Raw genomic sequence first — 21,526 nt, 5'->3', positions numbered from 1 at the left:
GCCCGAGTTATTGAGCAAAGACGAATTGCCCTTGTTTTATACATTTACTGTAAATATAGCAGTATTGATGGTCCCGTGCAGTGATTGTTAGATGCTAAGAATATATGTGATAAATTATTTTCTACCACTGAATAAAACTTTTTACACAGTGATAGAAAGAATTATTCATACATTCCCGCCTGAATATAAATGCTCTCTTGCGTTAATTATATACTTGCGTTTTTTATCCTTTACCGTTGCGCTAACAACTAAATGAGAAAACAATGGGCAGTACTGTCAGTTTTGGGACTTTCATTCTAACGTACAGTTCCTCTCGACATGGAGTGAAACAATTCTACGCGAGGCGCTTTAGTCATATTTTCCCTTTAGGCAGGGCGCGTATTCGAGCAATAAGTACGCTTATACTTTACTACGTCATCTTTAATAACCATGAAACACCGAGAGGGCCGAGGTACCTCGTTATACGCCTATTTTCTTGTCAAAAAAATGACACAAAACTCAGTCGTACAATACACTTTTACTTCCAATATGTACATAACTGAGAGAAAAATATACAAGCCCTGATAACATAATACGGTTACCAGTAGTACAACTTGAAAAAAGAAACCGAAAATTACATCTTAAATACACATTGAAAAAAACGCAGCTATCTTTAACAGACACACACAAAAAAACTAAAATATGTTTATAATTTGGAATCTCAAACACATTTGATGAGATTGACTATGTGCATGATGGTCTTCGATAGTCAGGTTACATTATATTGTCTCTGATTGTATTATCTATACCTGTCTGATATTGTACTGATAAAATACTAGGTCGATTGGAACAAAACTAAGGACAATTGGTGAAATCTAATAAAGTGTCATCTTAATCAAAAATCAATAATCAGTTATACAAAACACTAGCGTTCACATCGCATAATGGTCACGTGAACAAAACTGTCAATCGCTATCGACAGGTCAAAATCAACGAAATGCATCACGAACTGTTCGAACTATTCGCAATGTCTCTGATTCTGATTCTGATTCCCAGCATGGCGGCTTGTGACTTCACAGGCCAACTTAGAGTCTAACTTGTACCCAGGCGTGCATGGCAAGGGCAGTCAAACTCCCGCCTGAGACTTCCTTGAGCGTAGCCTCGTTGTCATGCCGTCGTTTTGCTTGGGTTTGCGCTTGCGCGATGATCCGTGGTCCGGGGATGGTGGGATCAGGTAGTCGACGCCATTCGTCAAATCCTTGGCTTCTTTGCTCTTCACGTGACCGTTACTAGCGCCCTGATTGGCCGTGTCGCCGTTTTCTGTCATGTGATGGCCGTTGGTCACAAGATAATGAATAGTCTTGGAAGTCGGGTCGTCGGCCGGGATACTTTCGAGCTCTTTTCTTCTTCCAAACTGGGAAATACAGCAAATCAGTTATCATCGATAGATAGGAGAGCACTATACTTTCCATTATAGAAACTTCATTCAACATTTGTTTACCAGCGTTTGCATGACTAAATATCAAAGTTGTAGCAAGCAGTTTTAACTTGCAGACTTTGAGGTGACTGTGTAAAAATGCAAAGGCGAAAGCGGGAGCTTCTCCCTCTTAGCAAGAATTTGGAGGCAGAATTAAGTTAAGATTCATAGCCGGGATAACAGACGAATCTTAAGAGTGTTTGCGAACGTGCTTTTTCAAAGATACGAAACACAAATTTTCCAAAGACACCTTTGAAACGCAGGGCATGTTAATATCACATTTATTGTTTATCTATTTATTCAGTTTTCTATTTATTTATTCATTCATTATTCAGTTTATTTAAATTTTATTGTTTCACCTTTTTGAAGAATCGCACTTTTTCCATGATTTTTGCCTTGACTACTTTCCCGTCCTGGGGAGTTTTCAACATTTAGGTGTTTAGGAGTTTAGATTTTTTCAATGTTATTATATATTTTATACTTGAAGGCTTTAGAAAAATCAGTAACAGATTCATATTTGTTATACACCTATTTCAATAAAGGTTGTCAGTGCGAACAGCGAATGGCAATTGCGAAATGGCAGTTCTACAACCGAACGGTGTTTATGGGTAGTGATTATTTGTAAAAATAAAGGTGATAAATAAACTCAAGCGATGTCAGAACCATATATTAATTACATTAAATGGACAGTCGTATGTTTTATTTATATTTTTCTGAATCCGGAACAAATATTTTGGGATCCATGGGTCCTTTCGGTCGTAGAACTGCCATTTGACAATCGCCATTTGCCGTTTGCAATGACAACGTTATTTGAAATAGGTGTATGTCAGGGTTACAGTTAGTCGTCCAATAATAAGCGAAATCCGAGTCTGACGTATCATGAGTGTTATAAGAATTTACGGTACGTTCGGTTGCTCCCAGTTATCCCTTCATGTGAGAGTGTTCAGAAGCAACGTGATTAATTCCTCTATAAGCCTGCATGGTTAGAAATACTAGTCTGATCTAAGTATGAGAGTATTCAGACGTGACGGTACTTGGTACCTGCGCGTTTTGTAAAAGCGTCCAGGGGGTCGTTTCTCAAAACTCCCGGTAATTACCGGGACCGTTAGGGTACCGGGAGAAGTTTTCGGGATACCTTCCCGGGCGAGGAAGAGCGTTTCTCAAAGCTAGCGGTAGCTTCCCGGTTGTTTACGGGTTTCCGATAAGCAAATTATAATTTTTAAGAGTTAATGAATAGATTGGCTAAATAATTATTGAATATTAATAAAATCGTAGACTTGTCGATGTCAGTAGACAACAGGTACCCCAAACACTGCTGTGGGATAAGCAAATTATAATTTTTAAGAGTTAATGAATAGTTTGGCTAAATAATTATTGAATATCAATAAAATCGTAGACTTGTCGATGTCAGTAGACAACTGGTACCCCAAACACTGCTGTGGCATCTGCACTTTTCGAAAAAAGTCAAAGAACAAGTAGATAAAGTATTATTTTGTAGCAAAACTTCCAATACTTTCGCAAAGTTGTTTACATCTTTTTCGGCGCACGGTGACAGCTAAATGTCAAATCATTTGACAGAAAAGAAACCTGATTGGCTGGTGGGGAATCCCATAAAATGATGTTAGCCGTGATTGGCTCACTTCTTATCGGGTAGTGGAATGGTTTCCTCAAGTGATGAAAACTCACTGCAACTCGACACAACTTGAAAATGGCGAGATTTAATCGGAAAAAAAGCACCAAATTGGATATTTCAACTTGGCTAATTCAAGATTAATGGTTGATCTATAAATTCAGCTGAAAATATTAAGGAAAAATCGTTTTGGGTATCAATTTTCGCATTAAAAGTAATTCCCGGTAATTTAACGGGAGCTCTTGAGCTCCCGTAAGTTACCGGGCGAGTTACCGGGATTTTTCCGGGCTCGAAAATAGCGGGCGTTTTGAGAAACACCCGAAGTGTTGATCGGGGGCTCACCGGATGACTTTCCGGGTTTCCGAGTTTATCGGAGTTTTGAGAAACGACCCACAGGGCCGGGTTCCTAGGAATCAAGTTAACGCTAACCCAGGAACGAACTCCCTTTTTATCCAATCAAATATCGTATTCATCCGTGTGTTAGCTCTAACCTGATTTCTAGGAAACGGCCCCAGGAAAACAAGAGACGTCATCAGGGTAGCATTTCTAACATTGATTTTAAATCGTTCGAATGTTATGTGAACCACCCGTATCGTGCTTTTTATTTTGTATAGAGGAAAACGGGGAAATTCCTTTACTTCTTGTGGTGAAAAGAAAACGTGCTAGCGGCTGACCTGTACCTTGGATTTGGTCATGACCATGAAATACAGAACACCCATACAGAGGAGCATCTGCAATGAAACAAGCTATGAAATATGGGAAATGACTTAAACCATCAATGGAATAAAATGAGAAAATATATATAGAAAAAAGATATAAAGAAAAAGATCAATATATTCCACACAAATAAGAACAGAAAACAAATACTGCAATATTATAAACCATTGCCTTAGCTATTAAATTTTGTTTAAGGGACCAGGGCTCAAAGCAACCAAGGGGTCGCATTTGCGATTGGGGATGAGACTGAAAGATAAGAACGAACGACAAAACGCATCAACAGGTCGTAATTACGTGAATCTGGTTCCGTGAATCTGAGTTGTGCGACTAGAACCCCAAGTCGGTCTATTAAAAATGATGAACTTTGAGCCCTACGTTCCAGCCTCAGTCATCCCTTGTATCTGCTGGAGAGAGAGAGGGGGTAGTAGGGGGGGGGGGGGGGGGTGGCTGAATGTAAAGTATTAATCCTAAGCGGAGGAGTATTAATCCTAAGTGGAGGAGGATTGATGAGCGGACCGTAAATTAATAAATAAATGAAACCCCGTACCTGGAAGAGCAGCCACATCGCGATCAGTGTCATCTCAGTTTTCTTGAAAAGTGCCAATCCGTACTTAATACAAATCAGGCATTCCATCAAGGTTATCGCACTACAAAAATGATATCAACAAGGTTAGAACCACAGTCAACTATAACACTTTTCAAAGCTTTTCCTTATCTTGTAAAAAACGAGTGATCGTTAACTTTTAACGATAGGGAAATTTGTGCGATCGTAGCAAATAGTGGGCCTCCGTGCGCCAGCCTGGTAGGATACACAGGTTAAGACATGTGCCCGTCGCCGTAATATCTTTAGTTTATAAAATCTGTCCGCTTCAAATTTTCGTGCCGTACCGTTTATCGTGTTAAGACATGTCTCTACTATACCATCTGCTCATGGGCACCAATACATAAATACAGTGCCAGCTTTGGTTTTAGGCGAAAGTTTCGTGAATATCCACAAAAGATCACGAAGAATTCGAGAAGATTTTGCATTCTCGCTGGCACAAAAAAATTCCCTCTAACCGAGAGGCTCGCACTGTATTTATGCGTCCTTAGTCAGTGTGTCCAATGTGGAATTCGAAACTGGACGGCTATTTATATTATCGTATCTGGTCTAATCGGAGATGGTCTAATCACACAGGGCGAAGACAGTAAATCAGCCTTAGAAAATGATCACTGCCACTCGACCAGATTTTTGTAAATTCGTGCCCAAAATCCCGTAGAACACTTGCACCCTTATCTAACCCTTACTTATGGCATCAACCCACTAAAGGTATGACTTTTTCCGTGCGTCTCCGTGATAGGATACTACGGGATAAGGCATGCGCATGTGCGCCAGTGGTATCTAGGCTTATGATATCTCCCCTCTGAGGATGACAATATTCTTATTGTTTGTTTTATTATAAAGAAAAAAGTGCACACTCTTCTTTGGTGTGCATTCTTCGCTTTTTACTTGTACTCACATGAGGACCCAGCACTGTGTTCCGACCCTCTTGCTCCGCGTGTCAGTCACATAGCTGTAGTACTGCCTGAAAACGTACAACAAGGAAAAGATGGTTGCACTCTATATTCGTAACTGCTTTAGAAAAAAAGTGTCAAAAAATAAAATACAACTTTAAATAATACGACTTCAATCGAAAATACCGCCTCGTCATTAAATGTTCCAAGAACGTTAGTTGATCTAGGATTTATCTGGCAATTTTGGATTTCGTGAGAGCAAACAAAAAAAATAAATATCACAAGTCGTTGCGAAGCAAAGCATAATAAACTACAGCGCGGGTAAATACAATCATCAAAAACAATTTCGATAACATTTTAATTCACTCCTGAGCGCATTCTTCAACATTGGACAAGAGAGCAGCGATAGTAAACAAGTGTTTTAACACTTTTGTAAATTTCAGCACTGTATAGAAAAAAGGGAGTCGAATTGTTTTTTTTTTTTACCCCAGTACCTAAGTGAAGGAGCGACGACCAAGCTAATGAGGAAGATCCGGGACCAGTTAAGCCAGTGCCGCGTGGGGATGTACAAGATGTGCTTCAGGAAAAACGTGTTTAGCTCTACCACCTGAAAGAGAAAACAAATTAACATGAGTAAAAACTAAATAGTCTCCGTTTGCCACCATCATGGAGTGTCATCCTAGCAAATGACCAAGTCTGAAACAGCATCAATTTCTGGCGATTGCAATATTTTCGATTGAATTTGATATACTTTCGTTTATATTTGTTTTCCAATTTTGAGTAAACAATAACATAGGTGTGGCTGATAGGGCCCTTAAACAGAGGGTATGGTACGGTACAAATATGACATAGATGAGTAAAATTTAGACCCTTCCAAAAATGGCCGCATGTTCACTACTCTTAGAATTAAAACGAATTTCATCAAAATTAAGTGCTGCCACTCAAAAGAGCATTTTCAAATTAGTAATCTTAAAAAAGTCAATTAAGGCAAAAGCCAGAGGAAACGGAGTTGGAGAAATGAGTACAGACGTTTAAATGGAATTCTTCACTCTTACTAGAGTGATGGTACACTTTTCACTCTTACTAGAGTGATGGTACACTTTTCACTCTTACTAGAGTGATGGTACACTTTTCACTCTTACTAGAGTGATGGTACACTTTTCACTCTTACTAGAGTGATGGTACACTTTTCACTCTTACTAGAGTGATGGTACACTTTTCACTCTTACTAGAGTGATGGTACACTTTTCACTCTTACTAGAGTGATGGTACACTTTTCACTCTTACTAGAGTGATGGTACACTTTTCACTCTTACTAGAGTGATGGTACACTTTTCACTCTTACTAGAGTGATGGTACACTTTTCACTCTTACTAGAGTGATGGTACACTTTTCACTCTTACTAGAGTGATGGTACACTTTTCACTCTTACTAGAGTGATGGTACACTCTTCACTCTTACTAGAGTGATGGTACACTTTTCACTCTTACTAGAGTGATGGTACACTTTCTAGGAGTGGTGTTCTTTTTCAATTAAATTATCGGCGTTTTCTGTCATGATATGTTGATAACAATTACGCACCTGTGAGACGATCAGCAGTTGGGAAATAGCAAAGTAGCGCATGTACGAGCACTTCGGGTCCATCCAGCGAACATGTGTCCAGCTAGAACAAACATTTCACCTGTTTATGTAAAGCCCTTAACGTTAAACAAAGGCGATATTCCCTCAGTTATAATGGTTAGTGGTGGTAGTGAAAGCGATAAAATTGATCAATAGTAATGATGATGATGATTGTTGTGGTGATGATGTTGGTGGTGGTGATGATGTTGGTGGTGATGATGATGATGTTGGTGGTGGTGACGATGCTGGTGGTGGTGATGATGTTGGTGGTGGTGACGATGTTGGTGGTGGTGATGATGTTGGTGGTTGTGATGATGTCGGTGGTGGTGATGATGTTGGTGGTGGTGATGATGTTGGTGGTGGTGATTGTTGTGGTGATGATGTTGGTGGTGGTGATGGTTGTGGTGATGATGTTGGTGGTGGTGATGGTTGTGGTGATGATGGTGGTGGTGGTGATGGTTGTGGTGATGATGGTGGTGATGATGATGATGATTGTTGTGGTGATGATCTTGGTGGCGGTGGTTGTGGTGATGATGTTGGTGATGATGATTGTTGTGGTGATGATGTTGGTGGTGGTGGTTGTGGTGATGATGTTGGTGATGATGATGATGATTGTTGTGGTGATGATGTTGGTGATGATGATTGTTGTGGTGATGATGTTGGCGATATTCCCTCAGTTATAATGGTTAGTGGTGGTAGTGATAGCGATAAAATTGATCAATAGTAATGATGATGATGATTGTTGTGGTGATGATGTTGGTGGTGGTGATGATGTTGGTGGTGGTGGTGATGATGTTGGTGGTGGTGATGATGTTGGTGGTGGTGACGATGTTGGTGGTGGTGATGATGTTGGTGGTGGTGACGATGTTGGTGGTGGTGATGATGTCGGTGGTGGTGATGATGTCGGTGGTGGTGATGTTGGTGGTGATGATGTTGGTGGTGATGGTGTTGGTGGTGATGATGTTGGTGGTGATGATGTTGGTGGTGGTGTTGGTTGTGGTGATGATGTTGGTGGTGGTGATGGTTGTGGTGATGATGTTGGTGGTTATGGTGTTGGTGGTGATGATTGTTGTGGTGATGGTGTTGGTGGTGGTGATGATGTTGGTGGTGGTGATGGTTGAGGTGATGATGTTGGTGGTGGTGATGATGTTGGTGGTCGTGATGATGTTGGTGGTGGTGACGATGTTGGTGGTGGTGACGATGTTGGTGGTGGTGACGATGTTGGTGGTGGTGATGATGTTGGTGGTGGTGATGATGTCGGTGGTGGTGATGATGTTGGTGGTGGTGACGATGTTGGTGGTGGTGACGATGTTGGTGGTGGTGACGATGTTGGTGGTGGTGACGATGTTGGTGGTGGTGATGATGTTAGTGGTGGTGATGATGTCGGTGGTGGTGATGTTGGTGGTGATGATGTTGGTGGTGATGATGTTGGTGGTGGTGTTGGATGTGGTGATGATGTTGTTGGTGGTGATGTTGTTGGTGATGATGTTGGTGGTGATGATGTTGGTGGTGATGATGTTGGTGGTGGTGTTGGTTGTGGTGATGATGTTGGTGGTTATGGTGTTGGTGGTGATGATGTTGGTGGTGATGATTGTTGTGGTGATGATGTTGGTGGTGGTGTTGGTGGTGGTGATGATGTTTGTGGTGGTGATGGTTGTGGTGATGATGTTTGTGGTGGTGATGGTTGTAGTGATGATGTTGGTGGTGGTGATGATGTTGGTGGTGGTGATTGTTGTGGTGATGATGTTGGTGATGACGATGTTGGTGGTGATGATGTTGGTGGTGGTGATGTTGGTGGTGATGATGTTGGTGGTGATGACGTTGGTGGTGATGATGTTGGTGGTGATGATTGTTGTGGTGATGATGGTTGTGGTGATGATGTTGGTGGTGATGATGTTGTTGGTGATGATGTTGGTGGTGATGATGTTGGTGGTAATGATTGTTGTGGTGATGATGGTTGTGGTGATGATGTTGGTGGTGATGATGTTGGTGGTGGTGTTGGTTGTGGTGATGATGTTGGTGGTTATGGTGTTGGTGGTGATGATGTTGGTGGTGATGATTGTTGTGGTGATGATGTTGGTGGTGGTGTTGGTGGTGGTGATGATGTTTGTGGTGGTGATGGTTGTGGTGATGATGTTTGTGGTGGTGATGGTTGTAGTGATGATGTTGGTGGTGGTGACGATGCTGGTGGTGGTGATGATGTTGGTGGTGGTGACGATGTTGGTGGTGGTGATGATGTTGGTGGTTGTGATGATGTCGGTGGTGGTGATGATGTTGGTGGTGGTGATGATGTTGGTGGTGGTGATTGTTGTGGTGATGATGTTGGTGGTGGTGATGGTTGTGGTGATGATGTTGGTGGTGGTGATGGTTGTGGTGATGATGGTGGTGGTGGTGATGGTTGTGGTGATGATGGTGGTGATGATGATGATGATTGTTGTGGTGATGATCTTGGTGGCGGTGGTTGTGGTGATGATGTTGGTGATGATGATTGTTGTGGTGATGATGTTGGTGGTGGTGGTTGTGGTGATGATGTTGGTGATGATGATGATGATTGTTGTGGTGATGATGTTGGTGATGATGATTGTTGTGGTGATGATGTTGGCGATATTCCCTCAGTTATAATGGTTAGTGGTGGTAGTGATAGCGATAAAATTGATCAATAGTAATGATGATGATGATTGTTGTGGTGATGATGTTGGTGGTGGTGATGATGTTGGTGGTGGTGGTGATGATGTTGGTGGTGGTGATGATGTTGGTGGTGGTGACGATGTTGGTGGTGGTGATGATGTTGGTGGTGGTGACGATGTTGGTGGTGGTGATGATGTCGGTGGTGGTGATGATGTCGGTGGTGATGTTGGTGGTGATGATGTTGGTGGTGATGGTGTTGGTGGTGATGATGTTGGTGGTGATGATGTTGGTGGTGGTGTTGGTTGTGGTGATGATGTTGGTGGTGGTGATGGTTGTGGTGATGATGTTGGTGGTTATGGTGTTGGTGGTGATGATTGTTGTGGTGATGGTGTTGGTGGTGGTGATGATGTTGGTGGTGGTGATGGTTGAGGTGATGATGTTGGTGGTGGTGATGATGTTGGTGGTCGTGATGATGTTGGTGGTGGTGACGATGTTGGTGGTGGTGACGATGTTGGTGGTGGTGACGATGTTGGTGGTGGTGATGATGTTGGTGGTGGTGATGATGTCGGTGGTGGTGATGATGTTGGTGGTGGTGACGATGTTGGTGGTGGTGACGATGTTGGTGGTGGTGACGATGTTGGTGGTGGTGACGATGTTGGTGGTGGTGATGATGTTAGTGGTGGTGATGATGTCGGTGGTGGTGATGTTGGTGGTGATGATGTTGGTGGTGATGATGTTGGTGGTGGTGTTGGATGTGGTGATGATGTTGTTGGTGGTGATGTTGTTGGTGATGATGTTGGTGGTGATGATGTTGGTGGTGATGATGTTGGTGGTGGTGTTTGTTGTGGTGATGATGTTGGTGGTTATGGTGTTGGTGGTGATGATGTTGGTGGTGATGATTGTTGTGGTGATGATGTTGGTGGTGGTGTTGGTGGTGGTGATGATGTTTGTGGTGGTGATGGTTGTGGTGATGATGTTTGTGGTGGTGATGGTTGTAGTGATGATGTTGGTGGTGGTGATGATGTTGGTGGTGGTGATTGTTGTGGTGATGATGTTGGTGATGACGATGTTGGTGGTGATGATGTTGGTGGTGGTGATGTTGGTGGTGATGATGTTGGTGGTGATGACGTTGGTGGTGATGATGTTGGTGGTGATGATTGTTGTGGTGATGATGGTTGTGGTGATGATGTTGGTGGTGATGATGTTGTTGGTGATGATGTTGGTGGTGATGATGTTGGTGGTAATGATTGTTGTGGTGATGATGGTTGTGGTGATGATGTTGGTGGTGATGATATTGGTGGTGGTGATGATCATAGTGGTGGTGGCAGAAAGGTGTTCATGGTGTCGTTTATAAGGACCATGATGTTTCTGGCGATTATTATAAAAAAGCTGATGAAGGATGATGATAGTGCGATGATAGCCTCCGTAGCAAGCACAAAGCGTGAAGGAGACAAGCGATTTGGCCATGTGCGAACTGGTGAAGGGTTTGAAAACGGGAAGGGGCATTATTTTTATTTAGCCTTCTACCCATGCGCGCATGGCATATCTCTACTTTTCCCCAGCTTCTTGTGCTTTCTTTGCAGACGGATTCATGGTGCTGTTCCAATACTACTAAGTACCTCACAGGCGTAAACTGCATCACAGCGCGAGTGATTTTTCCTGATGTTGAGTGAATGTCCCTGGTTAAAGAAAGACAGTTACCCAATATGTCACAATACGTGGCAACGCTTTTTTCTTTAGCAAAGAGCCTTTGCTTCACATACTATAGAAGTATCACGGAAAAGGCACCCCCCGCTTACTTGATGCTCTCCCAGTGGTAGTTTCGCATCTCGAGTTTTTTGCAGACGTAGAGCCCGAAGTGGATTCCAAGACCATTACATATGAGAACGTCAAGAACTAATGCGTCCCACCAACACTCCTTGAAGTTCGGCAACAGATGAGAGAAGAACACCTGAGAAAAAACATACAAAATTACAGAGAATCACGAAGAGAAACACACATCTTGTTTTTTGATGCGCTTTCTACGAGCATTGGAAATTGTAGAACAATGGATTCTGAGTTATCTGCATCCCACGCTATGTTTTAAAACTCGGGCACGTTTCGGCTAGCGCGTCGGGGACCGTTCAAGCGCCACGGGGTAGTAGCTCGGATTACGCAACGTAACTAGACCGGTTTTCTAATTAAACACGGAGAGCGCGTCGCAAATAAGGCACATTTTAGCCAAATAAGAGGGAAATTCGTGGTTTATTATCAGAATTTAGACTAACAATCACTGTTCCTACCGCCCTTGCACACACAATAAATCAACCGTTGAAAGAAAACACAAATAAAAATAAACACAATTGTCAGACACCAATATCAAAATACGTGTCATAGCAAATGGCAAATGGGCCTGCTATCGAAAAATAGCATGTGAATCGTCGTATTCCAACTAAATACAGGAAAATGTGAGTAGCTGATGAGATTAGTTTATTATAAGTTATAGCTAGCACGAGGGGAATTTAGTGATTAATTGTCCCCGCAACCGAGGGATGATTAGTCGAAGTCCCGACGCCGCAGGCTGAGGGACTTTAACTAGTCATCCCGAGGTTGAGGGGACATTTAATCACTAAATTCCACGAGATGCAATGCTATAACTTTGTAGTACCATGATCACCGAGGAAATAAAATCGCGACTACGAGTAGTATTAGGTTGGATGAGCGAACACGGTTCAATGGATCAGGGCATTGCATACGCATTGTTCTTTATCGCTCTAGAGACCACCCCATTTTCACGAAAAATTTAGACACATTGACCCCTCAACCGGCCTGTACCGGCTTTGGGAAGTACCCACAACCCAAAAAATTCATAAATTCAAAATAAACACAACAAGATGAAGATACTCAGGCATCAGTCTAAGGGATAAATGGTCTTGCAGATATGCATCCAACCAAGGTGTTGGCATCTACTCTTAAGCCAAATAATAGCACAGGTTCTTTGACAAATCTCAAATCGAACAAGGAGAGAAAAGCAGAATCACCCCTCTCAATAAAACGCTCAAAATACCACACAAGGGAGAGAGACCAGCAAACACAGCTCAAGACACAAATAGATACCTTTATTCTGATCCTCCAGGTACATTTCCTTGGCCTCAAAACACAATGTCCATTCCTTGAAGGATTGTACAACCACGAAAATGTCTTTACGTATTGCAAAGCATTCTGGGAGATCCAGGGGAAAATTCACGAGGGGAGGGCCAGTCAACACTCCTCTCCCCAAAGTCAGATGGTTTTTTATAAGTCTTTTCACCCCGAAGCCAAACAAATCAATTCCACGTCATACAGACCCAGAATAGCAGTGTAAGCAATTTTGGAATCAATTTGGTTTCAGAAAAGACAGCATTTAGGAGAGCTGTAGTGATTCATTAGAAAATTATTTTCTCATCCAGGTAAAGCCAAACAAGAAAAAATCATCACTAATCCACCTTTGCTTGCAAATATCCATAAGCAAAGCACTCAATTATGCCCCAAAAGACTTCATGATGTCCTGAGACACTCTCCTAATATGCTCATAGCTGTATTTTTTATGAAAAATACAAGCAACCATCAACTTGTGCTGGCTTCAGCACAACGACGAGGGATTAAAAGTGGGGACCGCAAAGCACTGTTGGAAAGCTTGGATACCGCTGACTAGGTGCAGCTGTGTTTGACTTTTACGGGCTGTATAAAACTCAGAATAGGGGGGGAGGTATCTGTTTTCAGTCTGTTTTTTTGTAAATTCAGCTCCAAAAAAGCCAGGAGTCAATGGGTTAAGATTCTTTTGTCTTTTTCTAAATTCCCCTCATTATGAATGCATGAGGGAAATTTAGAAACTAAATCCCCCTTATCATTAACGCATGAGGGAAATTTAGAACCATCTATTGTTTTCGAAGGAATTTTGCTAGTAATCGAGAATCCGAGGTGATCATAGTGTTACTTGCCATCGTCATGAGTCATAAAAATAATTATATCCATAAGCAGTGATTGATCTTAGAACTACTACACAACGGGAAACACACTTTAAAAACTACAAATCAAATGGTATTATGTAAATGAGCAGGCGCATACCCAGGAATTGGCTGGGGGAGGGGGGTGCGCAGTCATAGGTATCATATGAAAAAAGCATAGTATTTGAAGATTCATTAATTAGAATTGGGGGGGGGGGGCTGATGAAATACCGTGGAACAAAGTGTACCTCCTCCCGCAATACCGAGACGATCCAAAATGTCAACGAGGAATTGAATCCCACTTACCCTGTCTCCCTTATACCAGCCCTAAACAGTAAATGTATCTAGTAGATGTCTCGTGCAACATACCTTATTATAAGAATATATAATCTCAATGAATGTACAAATGTTTTTTGATATATTTCGTAAGGCACATTCCAATCAATACTCTGAAAATAAATAATAATTACACACATAATAATGATACACTCAATTCAGTCCAAATCGCGTGGTTTAGTTTGTTTTTAGCACTTTGAACGAGCAGAGGTACATATACGATGAGTTTTCCTCCTGACTTCCAAACAGCTGCAGGTCGTACTTTCCTGCCCTTTCTACTGCGCATGTCACGATGGCACAACCATCTGAGTTCTCGCACGCACCTTGAGCAGCCACTTGATCAGCGCTGTCCTTCAAATTAGCAATGATTTTTAACTGCTTAGGATTGGCTAGCTTGAGAGTGAGGCTGTCACCAGAAATGGTAATGTTCTCGTTGTCGTCCAATAAGCGTAGACCGAGCTCGCGAAAAGCGTTGGAAAGTACGGGGAAGCCTGGGTTCGGCCCAGTCCCCTGAGTCGCGTTTATTATGTATCTTAGGAGGAAGGTGTTTTTCTCTTCACCGGTTCTCTTTGCGAAAATATTCAATTCGTATTCTCCTTTTTCCGGCGTGTGCACTTGGATTAATTTTCGTTCGCCATCTCCGGTTACCATGGTGCAGCTATGGAGAGTCTCCTCGCGCCTTTTCAAATAACCGCTAACACTAGACACGCCAGGCAACTCCAGCTCTACCACAGCCTTCCCGTCAGTGCTATAAATATTCTCACACGGTGACACTAGTTTTACTCCCCATTCAAAGAACCGCGGGTGAACATACGGGAATCCTGTGGGAGGCTTGGTTGCATTTGAGTTCACAAAGTAGGTGCATAGGAAGACATTTGAGCCCTCCCCCTTAGTGCAGCCCCAAATGTCGAGTTTGTACCCCCCTGGCTCAGGTGCGTGGATGCGTAACACGAAGCCTTTATCGGTTAGCATAGAGAAGCATGGCTCTGCGCTTGTTGCTAACTTCCCGCCATCTTCTCTAGTCATTCGACTTATCAAATGCGAAAAATTTGTGCTAGTGCATTGAAACACAACCTCCGCCCGACCGTCGTCCGTCTGAATATTTTCCAGCGGTTTCTCAAGGGTAAATCCGTGATCGTACAACGCATTGGATACCTTTGGGTACCCCCCACAGTTCCATCCACACCCCTGGCTGGCAGTGACTTCATAACTGACGCCGTGATTCCAGGAATTCTCGCCTTTTACCACGTATACCTCGACTTTATACGTCCCTGCATTGGGGAACTGCGCGCGCATCTCAATTTGATGTAAACCTTTGAAACGGAGCCGTACCCGTTCCCGCCCCTCCAAGGCTTGTCCTGAGCTCGTCTTGACTTTGCCCATCAAGAGCATCTTGCGCCCTGGGCAGTAGAAAGTCATGTCTATGGTGTCAGTTGGCGTCTCGTAAGCGTAGTCCTTATGACTCTCCAGCTCTATTCCCATCTCTAGCATCTCACACGAGGGCTTAGCCGAGCGCTCAAACGAAGCCTTATCGATCGTTGGATCAAGGAACTGCCATTTTTCTTCCTCCGGGAGGTGGTCGAAGATGGCCTCGTCGGGGACTTGCAGAAATCGATACGTGTTCGGGTTCTTTGTGAAGAGCATGTCATCCCCGACAAACCCTGCACCCCAGGTGGCGTCGCTCACATACCACGTGTTGTCGACCTTGAGCACGTTCCACGCATGGTTTACGCCTTCAAACCGCTGACCAAGCTTGTGGCCGTAGCCCTTGGCGTAGCCTGAAACATTATGGATCTCGAGGCCAGCGGCTTCGCCCAGTGCAGTGTAGAGCGACGCATAGCCCGCGCAGACCGATGTACGAGAGCTCAACACATCCTCCGCAGAGGTGCTCTTCTTCTCGCTCCTCCCGAAAAAACCATCAACATCGTAAGCAACGTTAAAAGTGAGCCAGCGATAAATGGCAAAGGCCTTTTCTCGGTCGGTACTGAAGCATTCCGTAAGATAGTCACTTAGCTGGTTTATGCTGGCCGTCGCGCTCGCGGGAGTGTTTTGCACGTGTTTGTCGATTTCGCGTTCAAATCCCGACCGCTCGACAAGTCTCCGAAGGCGCATTCCCGCCAACATTCGCTTCATTCGCGTCTGGATGAAAACAATCGCGTTCGGCGATATCTCGGATGTTTTCGAGATCATGTCGACGTCCGAGTGAGGGTGCACGACCCCTGGACGGGCGGAATAACCCATGCTTCGGCTGACACTGGAAGTAGCTCGTTTCTTGGTGAGAACCGCTGTTGCCTTGTGGTTGCTGCTTGTCGAGAGCAATTCCTACCCACACCCCCTCCCCTAGAGAAGTACAACCGACGAACTTTACAGTACCCACATAACCCCTGACGTGCACTCTATCGCCTGGTTTGACTTCCGGTTTTGCTGGTGGAGCCGTGTCTATAGGATTCGCGTCTACGCCATTGTCGTTTTTGTTAAAGGGTTTTTCGCCATTAAGATTGTTTGATGCCTTGGGTTCGACCTCCGGTTTTGCTGGTGGAGCCGTGTCTATAGGCATCGCGTCTGCGACATTGCCGTTGTTGTTTAAGGGTTTTCCGCCATTACGGGTGTTTGACGCCGGCGTTTCGGCAGCAACCGATTGCGACGAGCCACATCCCATATTTACAAGTTCTCAGATGTAAAATTCAACTTGACCCTTTTCTTGGCCTTTTCTTAGTGGACATACAAACGGAAGCCCTTTAATCGTGTACACACGACAAAAATCAATCCGTCGTGTTTCTTCGGAGAAGCTCTTAAAAGATTCCAACTCAGGGAAAAACTTAATCCTCCAAACGTGTATAGACCTTCCAGTCCCAATACGGGCTCAATACGTGAATAAAAATAACGTTTTCATGAGGAGAAAATCCGCGAAATGCTGTGAATATTCGATCGAGGTGATTATTCAATTCATCAGTCTACGTTGCCAGTAGCAACACTTTGTTGTCCTATCTCATTGTTTCCGAGTGAATTGAGTCATCGCAGTGTATTCGCTGATATTTATAGAGCGCATCGCTTATTGTAACATGCTTGACTTATTCTCTAGAACAAAAACGAGCTTGTATTTAATTAATTTCGCAACGCTCGAATGCGATTCTATGGTTACCATAACTCGAGCTTAATAAACACCATAAATCACAGGCTTACCAACATCTCAGTCAGACTCCAGACAATCCCAACAACTAGCTCAAATATTTTTATGATTGATCACCGCGCTTCCTGTATATTTGTCCTATCATTGTCTTATATCCTAGAATAAAGGTCACAGTAAACTTTAATTGCTTTGTGATTGTATTTATTCAGAATAAGCGGTATTTCTAACGTTTGAGTAGTTGAGGGATTACGCGTTATACCGCTTATTCTGAATAAATACACATCACAAAGCAATAAGAGTTTACTGTGACCTTTATTCTAGGATATAAGACAATTATAGGACAATTACAGGAGGTGATCAATCGTAAAAATACTCGAGCTAGTCACTGGTATTGACTGGAGACAGACTGAGAGGTTGGTAAGCCTGTGCATAAACGTGATGACAAAGCTTGAGGTCGAAATACTCAGCTTTGCCATTCATAGGCGATTCCCCACAAAACAATTTCCTAATCTGTAGGGAGTTTATTCAGCAAAACGATTTGAGAAACTCAGGGAAAAAAGTTAACGAATTTTGTGAAAAACCTTTAAATTTCTCTAATACCAAATATGATGAAAACGTTTTTAATATACAATATTCTGTAAGCTTACTTTTTTAAGCACCCAATTAATTAAACTAAATAAAAAAAATAAACAAAGCATTAACTGTCAGAAATCTTCTCATTTCCTCTTTTTTACATGTTAATCAGTGCCCCTAATACTTTTTGAACGCTTCTGTATCAGTGTATCAGTGTACCAGTTTACTTCCGGTCGATTACTTAACAATCTCCGATGATTTTTAACGGAAAACGCGAAAAATATTTCAAAATATTGAAAGCAGTGTGTCTATTGGAAGTTTCTTTGAGGATGTGACTGAAAATTTAGAGTGGATGGCCTGTTTAATATCTCGGATTCTAATAGATTCTTTTGTTGAAGTTTCCGTCGGACCACCGGAAGTAAACTGGTGACAATGCGGCTTTAAGTTCCGGTGATCCTTCTTCTAGCATTCAGGATCATATCTATCAACACCCTCCGTCTATCCTTCCCAATAGAGTTTGAGTTTCACAAAAACTGCCCCTACCCTGCTAATACAATAGAATGACTGAGATTTGCTCCACCATATTACCAAGACAAAACATATTTGCTACAGCTATTGCACTCTCCACTTTTGGACTGTAAGGAATTGTCTATTTGTGTGCATAAAGCGTGCCTTACCTCTGTGACCTCCCATGTGATACTCGCCATCCAACACAGCCCTGCATGCCTGATCAGCATCGCCTTCAGGGCCCATCCAAAGAAATGGGCAAAGGCAAAGATATCACAGACACCCCAGAGGCGCTGAACTGTAATATGAGAACAGTTGACTGCATACTCCTTGAGAAAAAAGAATAGGAATAGTCAACAAATGGATTTGCACCAAGACTCTGATTGGTGGTGGTAATAATGGAGGATTTATACGATACTTTCACTAAGGTATATCTCAAGTAGCTTGCAGTGATAGCTTATATTTCCGTTATACTCTGATGAAAGGCTTATGCTTTATACATAAGCAAAGCTACACATTTAAATGCTTGCAGAGAGGCTCACAACATTCAAACCCATAACCTATATGCAAATTTTATTGTATTTAACTGTTGTATAAAAATGATCAGGGAAGGGCAAGTACGACTTAGACTTTTCCTTTATTTTCCCCTTTCAGAAAACCCTGGCAAACTCACCTCAGTATCAGGCCCTGCCTTTATCAGCTCAGGATCAAAAAAGAATAAAATCTTCCTGAAGTCCTCTCGTGTTTGGAACAGCGAGAAGGAAAGGAACATCAAATACAGGACACTGCAACCTGAACAACAAGCAAACAGCTTCTGATTTAGTCATTTTTTAAAAAATATTTTAAGCCAATAGCTAGATCTGCAAGGGTATTTACAAATAGAGAAATCAACTCTCACCAAAAACAAGCCTCCATATTGCAGGATGGGGCCTGATGAAGGGACCTGTGAAAAGTACCAAGTGCAAATTCAAAATAAACAAATTATTTTTATAGCATATGGCATGAAGACCATACTGTTACCCATTGTAAAGCAGGAGGGGATGGATGGTAAGGAGGGTGGTATTCAGAAATGAACAGGATACAAGTTGATAAAAGTTGACAGATGCATTTGACATGGTGCAGAGGGTGCGGATCTGCACAATTTGACAATTTCTGAATCTTCGACTCGTTTTCCACATTATTTGTGATTTTTCTCGCAGAAGTGTAAAAAAAATGTACTCAGACCTTCTTAGTAAAGCTTATTTTGATCTTTGGTAGCTTATCTGATCCTTTGCCAACATGTCTAAGGTAGACCCCCCAGGGGAGAGGGTCTGGGTCTGGGTCTGGGTCTGGAGGACTCTTCATTCAATCTCCATACAAGGTTTTATGCTATCCCTTTGAGGTTGTTCAAAGATTCTTTTGATTCTGCTATTCCTTAGGAGGTTCTCACACTTTAATAGGTGGTCCCATTGCTTGAGACTTATTTTACAGTAAATAACCAGTCAACTGTCGAGAGTGCTTCAATTCTCTTACTTTATTGCCAGCGGCAATGATATATCTCAGGGTTAAAAATTGCTTCGACCATGCCAAACATGCTACATTTCTTTTAGGGGTAAGACTGTTGTTAACCACACACAAATTGCCATCCCTTAGGGTCAAAATTGATTTTGCTGATAGTCACCCTCATCTTGGGTTTTTTTTTTTAATGGAAGTGCTCCCCTCCAGCTAGACATTTTTTTGTAGCATTTGGTATAAAAACACAAATCAAATAGCATTGCTGTAGTGGGGATAAGTTCCTACTATTACTAGAAAAGGCAGAAGTACTCACCATTTGGCATAACCAATAGACTAAGCACGAGAAAAACAACAATAAGCGACACCACACCACTCCATATATTCTCATCTCGAGTTGCATCTGGATTTCTGTTATGAGAAAATAGATAAATAAAAACCATAACAACACTCCTTAGTTGATTTGTATTGTAAAAAGAGAAGTATTTTTTTTATTTCAACAAGAAAAATGAGTTGTTTGTCATGTTTCCTATGTATATTATTTAAAATACATTAAATAAAGTAATTTGATTACTTTACAGTGATTAACTTTTTTCCAAGTTTTTTATGCATTCATGACTGAATCAGATAAAGGTTCAAACTCTGATGAAATGGAAAATACAATCTGATAAATTTGACTAATATGAAAGTATTGAGCAAGATGGTTCAAGTAAAATATTAGATATTGCACTAAAAACTAACCATAAACAACCCAATGGTTTTAATAAACAAAAATATGTATACAATTGACACATACTGAAATGCTTTCAGCTATCCAAGTAAGAATTTAAGAAAATAATTCACAGTATTTGTTGTTGTTTTTATCTCAGCTTAAACCCACTAATTTTAGCATCCTAATCCTTGGAGTTTCACTTTGCCTTTTTGGTAAAATTATTTTTGAATGTTTTAGAAAAAATAATCAGCTTTTTTTCAATATTTTCAAATAGTATAAGAGATAATATGGCAGATAATATGATCCCCCTTATTTGATTTGAGAGCTTTAGAATGTAAATAATCATGTCAATTTATCAGCATTCTGTTTATAATTCCGAGAAACCTCAAACTTGTCAAAGAAATACATAAAACGTCCATTCACAAGAAATATACAAAGAAAACTGAAACATCAGATTGTTCAACTTTTTTTACCTCATCAGAAACATTTTTGGATGTATTAGTCCAGTTAATGAGATACCATATTTTGACATTTACAAGTTCTCTTACTCCAAGAAACAGCTACTCGCAACTTATCAAACTAATGGCTCATTAAAAATGGAATATAATATATAAGCAACATATATTTTTCAAAATATATTTTTTTTAATTCAGAGGGATATTTGGTCGCATTAGACCTGTTTGTGACAAAAAATGTCAGCGTGATACAGGAGCCAATTTTTTTGTTTACATTTATTAATTCCGTTGCTCATGTAGCTTCTTGCAAAATTATCATATAGGTAAGTATAAACGAAAGGCCTAATAAATTCGAATTTACAGTTAATACACTATAAAACCTTTATAGGAGCGTATAATTGTGTGATATTTTAACATAATAAGACTTACTGTAAAGTAAAGAATTAATTATCTTAATGGTTGAAGACATATAGAAATGCAAGCGAACAGGTTTTGAAATTAACAACAATTATTCATATTTCAGCCCCCAATCGAAAACCTACCTTGTAAACGCCGAATAAATTAGAAACAAAAATAGACAAGACAGCGCTGTCAAAGAGCGAGGCTTGTAGAAAAACTCTAACGTTACGTCCTCGACAATTTGTTCGCTAGCATCATGGTAATCATCGGAAGAAACGGTTGAACAAGAAGAAAATGTCCTCTTCCGCCGCGAGTGAGTTCTTTCATCCGCCATTTTGTTCTGTTCGATAATAGGCCTGTGGTTTAGGCAGGTACTTCATGTTTAATGTATTATCGCCTCTCGACTTTGATCC

General features: G+C 41.6%; 2 protein-coding genes and 1 long non-coding RNA gene across 6 annotated transcripts; 1 reads left to right on the top strand and 2 right to left on the bottom strand.

Moving 5' to 3' along the window:
- Positions 1–498: 498 nt before the first annotated feature.
- Positions 499–21,484, bottom strand: LOC5504989 (phosphatidylserine synthase 1). Of its 4 annotated transcripts, none has more exons than XM_048734516.1 (14): positions 21,257–21,484; positions 19,864–19,958; positions 18,955–18,999; positions 18,730–18,848; positions 18,227–18,385; positions 11,345–11,496; positions 11,165–11,224; positions 6,879–6,960; positions 5,792–5,904; positions 5,303–5,368; positions 4,351–4,450; positions 3,761–3,817; positions 1,816–1,869; positions 499–1,393 (listed from the first exon to the last, which is right to left on the bottom strand). In XM_048734516.1, exons 1-14 carry the CDS (start codon positions 21,445–21,447, stop codon positions 1,106–1,108), a joined length of 1,581 nt encoding a protein of 526 aa, XP_048590473.1. In that variant the 5' UTR covers positions 21,448–21,484; the 3' UTR covers positions 499–1,105. The 4 variants fall into 4 exon arrangements, with proteins under 4 accessions (XP_048590473.1, XP_048590474.1, XP_048590475.1 ...); XM_048734517.1 differs by having other exon boundaries at positions 3,767–3,817; XM_048734518.1 differs by lacking the exon at positions 1,816–1,869.
- Positions 13,881–17,035, bottom strand: LOC5503751 (kyphoscoliosis peptidase). The gene is given in 2 exon segments (XM_048734515.1): positions 13,881–16,075; positions 16,077–17,035. Coding segments are annotated over 2 exon segments (2,481 nt in total). The 5' UTR covers positions 16,506–17,035; the 3' UTR covers positions 13,881–14,023.
- LOC125573762 lies at positions 18,354–19,055 on the top strand. The gene is made up of 2 exons (XR_007314208.1): positions 18,354–18,484; positions 18,711–19,055. It is a non-coding gene; the product is annotated as an uncharacterized LOC125573762 (long non-coding RNA).
- Positions 21,485–21,526: the final 42 nt, after the last annotated feature.

This window comes from Nematostella vectensis, chromosome 11 (genome assembly GCF_932526225.1).
Source record: "Nematostella vectensis chromosome 11, jaNemVect1.1, whole genome shotgun sequence".
Lineage (NCBI taxonomy): Eukaryota > Metazoa > Cnidaria > Anthozoa > Actiniaria > Edwardsiidae > Nematostella > Nematostella vectensis.
Note: the sequence above shows the minus strand (reverse complement) of the source record. Positions and strands in the feature narration are given on the sequence as shown.

Bases quoted from the DNA above. Each gene is read 5' to 3' on its own strand.
- LOC5504989 (XM_048734516.1), bottom strand. From the start codon at position 21,447: ATGGCGGATGAAAGAACTCACTCGCGGCGGAAGAGGACATTTTCTTCT. The intron at 6,961-11,164 runs GTACTTAGTAGT...TGTTTGTTCTAG, and splicing joins ATGCAGTTTACGCCTGTGAG to CTGGACACATGTTCGCTGGA. The intron at 4,451-5,302 runs GTGAGTACAAGT...TCATTTTTGTAG, and splicing joins ACACAGTGCTGGGTCCTCAT to TGCGATAACCTTGATGGAAT.